This window comes from Acipenser ruthenus, chromosome 50, assembly GCF_902713425.1.
Source record: "Acipenser ruthenus chromosome 50, fAciRut3.2 maternal haplotype, whole genome shotgun sequence".
NCBI lineage: Eukaryota > Metazoa > Chordata > Actinopteri > Acipenseriformes > Acipenseridae > Acipenser > Acipenser ruthenus.
Genome location: NC_081238.1, coordinates 5550735 through 5560822, shown reverse-complemented (window position 1 = coordinate 5560822; position 10088 = coordinate 5550735). Strand labels below are relative to the sequence as shown.

General features: G+C 42.6%; 1 protein-coding gene across 1 annotated transcript; it reads right to left on the bottom strand.

Moving 5' to 3' along the window:
• Positions 1-3016: 3016 nt before the first annotated feature.
• Positions 3017-9600, bottom strand: LOC117967620 (zona pellucida sperm-binding protein 3-like). Its single transcript, XM_059015424.1, has 10 exons — positions 9497-9600; positions 6700-6875; positions 6257-6363; positions 5805-5896; positions 5397-5577; positions 5047-5155; positions 4747-4838; positions 4045-4130; positions 3589-3702; positions 3017-3279 (listed from the first exon to the last, which is right to left on the bottom strand). The coding sequence occupies exons 1-10, from the start codon at positions 9561-9563 to the stop codon at positions 3119-3121; spliced, it is 1185 nt and encodes a 394-aa protein (XP_058871407.1). The 5' UTR covers positions 9564-9600; the 3' UTR covers positions 3017-3118.
• Between the last annotated feature and the right edge of the window lie 488 nt (positions 9601-10088).

Genomic DNA, 10088 nt, shown 5'->3' with positions numbered 1-10088 from the left:
TTTGTAGGATGGTACAGAGGGGAAAAGAGAGCCATGAAGTTCGCTATCCCAAGAATTTGGCGGGAACCCACTGATCAAGCAACTGCTACTTCTGCATGGTGGACCCTTCCAAGCGGACCGAGTTCTCTGTGGGGAGGAACAACGTCAAGTGGGAGCCACTGGTGGACCCCCGGAAGGTGCTGATGCCACCACTGCACATCAAATTGGGCCTTATGAAACAATTTGTCAGAGCTCTAGATAAAGAGTCTGCAGCCTTCAAGTACCTTCAAGACTTCTTCCATAAGCTGTCTGAGGCAAAGGTCAAAGCCGGTGTCTTCGTCGGACCACAGATAAAGAAGATCCTGGAGTGCAATGAATTCCCCAAGAAGCTCACTAGTAAGGAGAAAGTGGCTTGGAACAGCTTTGTCGCAGTGGTTCGGGGCTTCCTGGGCAATCACAAGGCCGAAAACTATGTGGAGCTGGTTGAGACTCTGGTGAAGAACTACGGCACAATGGGCTGTAGGATGTCCCTCAAAGTCCATATCCTTGATGCTCATCTTGATAAATTCAAGGAGAACATGGGAGCGTACTCGGAGGAGCAAGGCGAGCGCTTCCACCAGGATATACTGGACTTTGAACTACCAAGGACAGTATAACGAGAACATGATGGGAGACTACATTTGGGGGCTGATTCGTGAAAGTGATTTACACTATAATCGTAAATCTCGAAAAACTACTCACTTCCAAATCTTTTATAGTCATTTTTGTATTACTTTAGTATAAATACATGTTAATTTGGATTCATATGTTGTTTTTTTCTGACTTTATGTGAACGAAAAGACACAAATTCGCCTGTTTTCTCACTGGAAATAAGTAAATTTCAAAATATCACTGTCCTGGTCACAAAAACAAAGTTTGTGGGGAATAATAGCCATTTTCTATACTTTTGAGGCATAAGCAATTAGGAAATAACACTTACTACCCAGGAACAAAAATTGTACTATATATTGTTATTTGTTTATTTAGCAGACACCTTTATCCAAGGCGGCTTACAGAGACTAGGGTGTGTGAACTATGCATCAGCTGCAGAGTCACTTACAACTACGCCTCACCCGAAAGACGGAGCTCAAGGAGATTAAGTGACTTGCTCAGGGTCACACAATGAGTCAGTCGCTGAGGTGGGATTTGAACCGGGGACCTTTTGTTAATAAGCCCTTTTCTTTAACCACTGGACCACACAACCTCCTAGAATTCCGAATCCTGCAGACGCTAATTGTAACACCTGCAAGGTAGCCCTGACTACGCCACCGAGGGAATTGCATCCTCATAATTAAAGTTATTTTTTTCGGAGGGCAAATCAGGGAAGAGAATAACCAGGACACAGTTATTGTCAATTAAAATAATGTTTTATTGCATAGAATTAAGAATTAGCAGCAGGTCATTACAATAGCATGTAAGTGCTTTGTGCAAAAAAACAACTAAACAGGGGTTTTGTTTAAAATCCCAAAATAAAAACAACCGATCTAAAAACAAACACAAAACGTCAGTGAGTGCAGAGGAGGGGACATCGATAAACATTATTGCCAACGACATCATCATCATCACAGCAGCAGCAACAAGTACTAGGTTTACCATTTATTTTAGTTCCATCTCAGGTCCCCTCTCCTACACGCACAAGCAAACAAACAAGGACAGAAAGTGCCCGATCAAAGAAAACGTGCGCAAATCAAAATATACAAATAAAAAATAAAAAGTGCAAAATAAAAATGTGAAATAACGGGTCATTTCGACCCCGTTACATGTAGAGATTTTTTTTTTCTTGTAAAAACATTAATTACAGCTCATCATTTGCAAACTGTATAATTCTCGCCTGTCAGACAGAAAGGTATGGGATCTGTGATGCGGTTGAATCCGGCACAAATGAGCCCTGCTGCTAGCACTGAAGAAAGAGAATCAAGGTGCTTCCTGTGGTAATAGTGCTGAAATGGGGTTTGAATCCCAGCTCCTCTACAGCAAACACTCTGCTGACACTCCAGCTGTTTGAACCCAGCAGAGGTGTAGACACAAGACTGGAGTTGTTTAAAGAATCCATGTCCAATCCAGTCTGATTTGAACCAACACTATGGAAAATGACTGGAAGCTACAATCTGTCAACTTAAGAGACAAACTTATTGTATCTTTGCAGTTTGAACAGGCAGGTTTTGTCATATAGAATGATGGCGATGCAATAACCCATGGAATACAACCCCAGTTCTCACATGTGCAATCCATTGTTTCAGCAGATCAAATGAACAGGGGCTGCTAACACACACCAACAATTGTCCAGTAGTGAATTCTTTGCTGGGAGTGTTGCCCAGTGCATCAACACTGATGTACAGCTAAATCCAATTTAATGCTTTAAAATGGGAGAACTTCACACTCAAATTTTTGTTTTCCATTTATTATCTTTGTAGAATTAGTCATATTTTTAAAATAGTTTGGGCTACAAATATAGAGCACTGCTCCACTAAAAGGGGGAGGGGAGGAAAGAAAAAAGAGAGGACGTATATAATTTGTAGACATAAGTTACTAAACCCCAAACTCAGGTTGTAATAAAATACAACTTGAAATTAGACTTGGTTATGCTAAATGGAAATTCCTAATCAGTAGGTTTCACAAAAACACAAGTTAAGCATGGTGATTTAGATCAAGTTTTAGGTTCAAAATCATCTGGGCAGGAAACAAACATTTAGTTGGAAAGACTTTTACATTCTGGCAACCAGAAACTAAATATTATCCAAAAATAAAAACCTGGAGCCAAAACTTAAGAAACCACAGTTTTATAAACCTAGGTTTAATGATCTTCCAAAACTACTTTAGTTTAATTGTGAGAAATCTAGAACTGCTCTACTTTATTTTTAGAATTGCTACAGAATCCTGTTACTTAGTTCTGCAGTACAAACATTTATCCAGCAGAAAGAGGTTAAATACACTTAACATCCACACACATTTTAAAAGAAAGTTACTCCAAAGGCAGAAATTAGACAGACCAGAGAGGTTCTTCATGCAGACATTTTATTCATCAGCATACAAAAGATGAAATCAGTATTGCTGTGCTGGCGAGCTGCTGGAAAATGTGCCGGCTGCTGTGTGCATTTCATCAGTGGGGTGCAGGAATGAGAAGCTCACTGCTGGACTTGGAGCAGAGTCTGGGCTGATCCCACACGCACATGTAGTAGCCCAGAGACAGGGCTCCCAGGACAACCATCAGGAGCAAGGGAGCAGCCAGGACAGGCAGCCAGGCCAGAGCCTGCTGGGGTTCTGGAAGAGGAGAGCAGAAGGGATTAGGAACAGGAAGGGTTCCCAGTGCAGGCGTGGTCTCTACAGTGCCCAGGAGCAGCTTCAATAGGAGTCTGTTACTTTAGGACCTGCAGGGAGGCACACTTGGGACCCTGTTGGTAGGGGTGGGCAAAGTCCCTGTGTTCCAATACTAGAAACATTTGAAGGTTTTGGCAGAACTGGTAACACACATCTTCAATCCTTCAGCAGAAAGTGTACTGTAAAGTCAGGGCCATGTTTATACATGCAAGCCACATGTACACAGGATTGTAGACTGCAGAATCAACTCACCGTCCAGTGATAGAGCAGGGATCCTCTGGTAGAATTCCTGGTTTCCAGCAGACAGCTCTTCAGGAAGTATCCTCAGGGGTCCCAGCACTGCAGTGTGTCTCAGTCCCTCTTCAGCTGCTCAGGAGAAAGGGGAGCCTGGTTTGAAACAGGACCTGCTGCTTTACAGCAATGCCTCATGCAGTACCAGTCACTACAGCAGGGGGCAGACTGAGGCTAGATGAAACAACCCAAGCTTTGTGGCCAACACACCATTGAGCAGAGTACCAACAAGAACAAGCAGCCTCTCTGGCTGGAAGGGGGGGCAGGTCTTTGGTAACTGATACCGGAGGCGCTGCACCCCTATTTGAGCATCATTTGTTGGCTGCCATACAATTAAAGTCAGTCACCATTGCATTATAACCCAATTAAACCCTGCAGCTACCCGTGTATTTACAGTATACAAATAGCAGCATTTACCCGTGTCCCTCCTCTTCCTCTTATTGCAGTTGGAGGTACAGCAGCTGCACACAGAGCTCTGACCAGGGTTATCCAGGAGCTCCCAGCTGCAATAAAACAGGACATTGAAACCAAGAACAGTGCAATAGACTTCTACTGGATAGAGCAGCAGAATGAATCTCCAATGACAGACGCCCACTATATGAACATGTAGAAAGACAGGGGTGAACTACACATGCACAGAAAGTGCCACATAGATTTAGAATAGTTTAGGACTCTTTAGCACAAGTGGCTCCCCAGGGACTTGCACACACGCCTCGTTATCCCAGTTCCTGGCAACAGGGAAAGTGCATTTCAATTAAATTTTACACATAACTGTAAGGAGGCACAGAACTGACAATTATTAATTTCTTAGCAGACACCCTTATCTCGCCCTTATCCAGGGCGACTTACAAGATATCACATTATTACATACAATTACCCATTTATACAGCAAGGCTTTTACTGGAGCAATCTAGGTAAAGTACCTTGCTCAAGGGGATTGAACCCATGACCCTCCGGTCAAGAGTCCAGAGCCCTAACCACTACTCCACACTGCTGCCCGTGTTGTTCAGATCAAATGAAAGACACTAGTCCTGGGTCCCTGTGGTGTTGGTTAACTGGACCTCACAGCCCTGAACTCCCCTGGAACAGAGAGCAGACTCAATAGCATCCAGTCCTTACCTCCTGGATCTCTGGTTGAATGAACAGGCTTTCTTGGTGGGGTTACTGAGCTGGGCAGGGTCCCAAGCCAGCAGCTGGCAATGGATATAGACCTAGGAAAAATAATGTATTTTAAAATAAAAAGAAACTCAGATCATGAACATTGCTCTAGGACCTTGGAAGTGTACTTACAAAAGCTTTACACACACTACAAGCACAGCATCAGATACTCACCAAGAAAAACACCCCAGGCATAAAATCATGGTAACTAGCTGCCCTGGGCCCTCCAATACAATCCATATTAACCCATCAGATACTCACATCTGCGTTCAGTTGGGTAAACTTGAAGGCCTGGACAACAAGACGGATCTCGGAAGTCTGGACTCTGGGCAGAAACCTGGAGCTAGCAGCCTGGCCATCTACAAAGCATCTGCAGGGAGAAACGAGAGCACCGAGTAGGATGAGGATCTCACCAGGACTGGGGACCACTAGGGTCTGAGGCCAAGGTAATATTACAAGGTCAAGGGCACAAGCATACTACACCCCTTTTTCTGAGCTCCCCTTGTAAAAAGGTGGCACAGTTTGCAAAGCAGGACTGCTGTGCTCCCAAGTGCTAAACATTCAGATTTAAAAACTGTACATTTCCTATACAGCTTCCACTGAATATCTACCCGTGGTTGGCGATGAGGGGGTAGGTCTGGCTTGAAGGGCTCAGCTGTGGAGTGCTGGCAGCGACACACTCTTCCACGTAGACCATCAGCTGCATGTGGAATTGCTGCTTCACTGCAGCTGCGATGTTGATGGGGGACCCCAGGAAGAACAGACTGGAGGTGCGGGGGGCTGAGAATTCCTCTGAGACAAAGGAGGGGAGCATGAGAACAGTAATCCACCCAACTCCTCACTAGCCAGGACAGAGCAGCATTGACCAGCACCAGAGGAATTAGCTGAGCATGTTCTACTGGACTGGAGGAAATGATCCAATGAGCAGCACAGGCTGCTGCCCCTGCCAGGTTACTGTTGCACTGGATGCCTTTTCTAAACTAATAGACCAAGGGTACATTGCAGGACAGCAAACTCACCATTCATAAACCCCATTGTAAACTCCAGCTTCCCAAACCCAGAAGCATCCCCAAGTGCAGGGTTATACACTGGAGGAGTCCAGCCAGCAAGTCTGGAGAAGACACAGGTAGAGAGCTTTGGTTAGAACAGCAACACATCAAAACAGTTTGTAAAAATCAGCAGAGGAATGCCTTTATGAAACTGAACTAAACCTATGGGGAGCACCAACTCTATAGAGGTGAATAGCAATTGCAACAGCTCCTTGAATGCATGAGAGGTCAAAGGGAGTAAAAGCCACTCATTAGGGAGGTCATTTTAAATCAGGTTTCTCCACATGCTGGTCATACTACAGCTCCCACTGGAACAAAAACCAAGTCAGCTTGCAGCTGCACCATTCACTGCTGCCAAGAGGGGGCAGCAAAGGGAAGAGTTCAAGACCTACAAGTAGAGAAGACAGCTCCACAGTACTCACTTGGTGTAGGTGCACACAATAGCCTGAGTGAATGGAGTCTGGTAGAAGCCACTCTGGGTGGGCTGGTACGTCAGCACATTCATGTAACTGATGATGCTGGAATTAACCTGGGCAAAGAAATGGATGAAAGACCACAGCAGTTTAAAAGCAAAATCCCATTTGTTCTCCCCATTAAAAGCCAGTGTTTCCTATGGAGTGGAAGCTGCATACAGGCAGGCAAAGTGGTCATTGCCAGGAGCAGTGGTCCATATATTTGTAATATTACCCCAACTGTAAATAAACGTAGTTTCTAGGTGAACTGTTCCAATATCAACAGTGAGCCCGTTACAGAACATAAAGCTGGGAAGCCAGAGGGATGAAAGGAGAAACCATCATCATGTGGAAAAAGAAATGAATGGGAGCCTGAACTGGAAATACTAGAGAAAGAATGAGCGGCCACTTACCATGCGCATAAACCTGCAGTCAAGCAGCCCGGATTGGAACTGCACAGTGTTGTAGCTGCCAGTGGACGGAGAGCAGCTTCCCAATAGAAAGCCTTTGGGGTCCAGGGGAAGAGCCTGCCCAATGTTCAGCAACACTCTCACACTGACAGAGTCCACACCACAGACTACAGTCCCAGCTACAGGGGAAAGATTGAAACATTTCACACCCCTTCACAAGGAACACAATTCAGTCAGTGTGAGGCTGGCAAATAAAACTATTCATATACAGACATGCTCAAATTTGTTGGTACCCCTCCACAAAAAATGAAGAATGCACAATTCTCTGAAATAACTTGAAACTTGCAAAAGTAAATGGCAACCACCATTGTTTATTCCATATTTAATAGAAATCAGACTTTGCTTTTGAATTTTTATTCAACATAATATTGTAAATAATAAAACACATGAAAATGCCATGGACAAAAATGGGACCGCTAACATAATATTTTGTTGCACAACCTTTAGAGGCAATCGCTGCAATCAAATGTTTTCTGTAGCTCTCAATGAGACTTCTGCACCTGTTAACAGGTAGTTTGGCCCACTCTTCCTGAGCAAACTGCTCCAGCTGTCTCAGGTTTGATGGGTGCCTTCTCCAGACTGCAAGTGTCAGCTCTTTTTATAGATGTTCGATAGGATTCAGATCAGGACTCATAGAAGGCCACTTCAGAATAGTCCAATGTTTTGTTCTTATCCATTCTTGGGTGCTTTTAGCTGTGTGTTTTGGTTCATTATCCTGTTGGAGGACCCATGACCTGAGACTGAGACAGAGCTTTCTGACACTGGGCAGTACGTTTCACTCCAGAATGCCTTGATAGTCTTGAGATTTCATTGTGCCCTGCACAGATTCAAGGCATCCTGTGCCAGGTGCAGCAAAGCAGCCCCAAAACATAACCGAGCCTCCTCCATGTTTCACTGTAGGTATGGTGTTATTTTCTTTGAAAGCTTCATTTTTTTCATCTGTGAACAGAGCTGATGTGACTTGCCAAAAAGTTATAGTTTTGACTCATCTGTCCAAAAGGACACATTCTCCCAGAAGGATTGTGGCTTGTCAATATGCATTTTAACAAATTCCAGTCTGGCTTTGTTTCTTTCAAAAGTGGAGTCCTCCTGGGTCTTCTTCCATGGAGCCCACTTTTCACTCAAAAAGCGACTGACGGTGCGATCAGAAACTGACGTACCTTCACCTTGGAGTTCAGCTTGTATCTCTTTGGCAGTTATCCTTGGTTCTTTTTCCACCATTCACACTATCCTTCTGTTCAATCTGGGGTCGATTTTCCTCTTGCAGCCGCGCCCAGGGAGGTTGGCTACAGTTCCATGGACCTTAAACTTCTTAATATTTGCAACTGTTGTCACAGGAACAACAAGCTGCTTGGAGATGGTCTTGTAGCCTTTACCATGCTTGTCTATTATTTTCTTTCTGATCTCCTCAGACAACTCTCTCCTTTGCTTTCTCTGGTCCATGTTCAGTGTGGTGCACACAATGATACGAAACAGCACAGCGTCTACTTTTCTCCATTTAAATAGGCTGAATGATTACAAGTTGAGACATATGTGATACTAATTAAAGAAACTAATTAATCTGAAATCACTATAATCCAATTATTTATTATCTTTAAGGGGTACCAACAAATGTGTCCAGCCCATTTTAGAATATCTTTGTAGAACAAGCAATAATTCATCTCTTCACAGCTTCTTTGCTTTATTCTATGACATACCAAAGGCATGCAAGTACACATGATAAAATAGCTTTTAATTTCATCACTTTTCAGGAGGAATGAAGCATTTCAATGAGCTGTAAGGGTACCAACAAATTTGAGCACGTCTAATTATATATATATATATATATATATATATATATATATATATATATATATATATATATATATATATATATATATATATATATATATATATATATATATATATATATATATATATATATACACACACACACACATACACACACACACACACACACACACACACACACACACTTAATGTCAGAACTCAAATTAACATTGATATACTCCCTTTGCACATTAAGGATGTTCAGATGTCATCATATACTGCACTGGTACCTGTGCAGCACGTCACATGGTGCAACTGCAGCTAGATCATTGGAGAGAGTCTGAACTGCAGCACGGCCAGCAATTGAAAGCCAAGTAGCATCAACAACTTCAGCTATTGCACTATTTAAATACTTACACATCCTAAATGAAAGCAAGAAATCAAACCATTTTAACTATCCACAATATAGAGCAATCAAAAAAAGCCCAGAGTCTTTATTAAGAACATTCAACACAGAACTAACTATTGTAATGGAGTATTACAAACACAGGTAGAAACCCAACCTGTCCTTTTAGTACAAAACTAGATACAAGGTGTACCAACTTTAGAGCTACTTGTAAATAAGCAATGCATTAGATCTTGTGTATGGATACATACTTACTCATAGTAGGTCTACTTGTGCAGTTTAATACAACTCGTGACTAAACGCCTCGTGGTTTAGAGTGTTTTAGTATAAGTAGAAAACTCCACCGTCACCAGCAGTTTATACACTGCGCAATGAACTGACCGGCAACATCGTACTGGGAGTGGAAAAGAAACTATGCAGCAAAAATACCACTTCTTAAAAAACAATTACATAAACGCAGAAGCCATAATGATCACTTAACAAATGAACTGGCCAGCATGTGTTTATCTAGTACACAGAGACCGGGTCCCCCCTTAACCCCACAATAGGTTCTTGATACTATACCGTCCTGTGGTGCTGCAAAGGGAATACAGCAAAGGGCCAACAAAACACTGCTCAGAAATAACTCCATCGTGAAAACAGGACAATACTATTCCACCGCCGCCCAAGAGCTTTTATAGAGATATTCACACTAATTCATTAACAAGAAATGACCACTAACACCTGTGACTGTCCTGCGCGTTGACGCTTCTAAATTCCACGTGTACTGCAGAGCTCAGCGCGCTCAATAATGTGCATCAATTGTTGAGTTTTTAAATGCGCAGGATTTTTTTTTAATCTTGAATTATTCATAATGTATTGTTACAGTAATCGCATTAATAAACAATGATGAATGTAAATGCTCCTATGAGTATCTGTGGCTGTCAATACATTACATGTTCAGCGGATCCAGATATTTGTTGCCAGAACTGTTATACGATCACGTACACATTTAGAAATACTGAAACGAACTAGCAGCTCTCAATATAGGACATGTCTGTCATTGAATTGACTTCGTTTCTTTTAGTATTTATAAATATACAACGACAGTATTGAGAGCTTTATTGTGATGGACACGTACACAGTTGAAAACTTGACTTATTTTTAGGAATACATT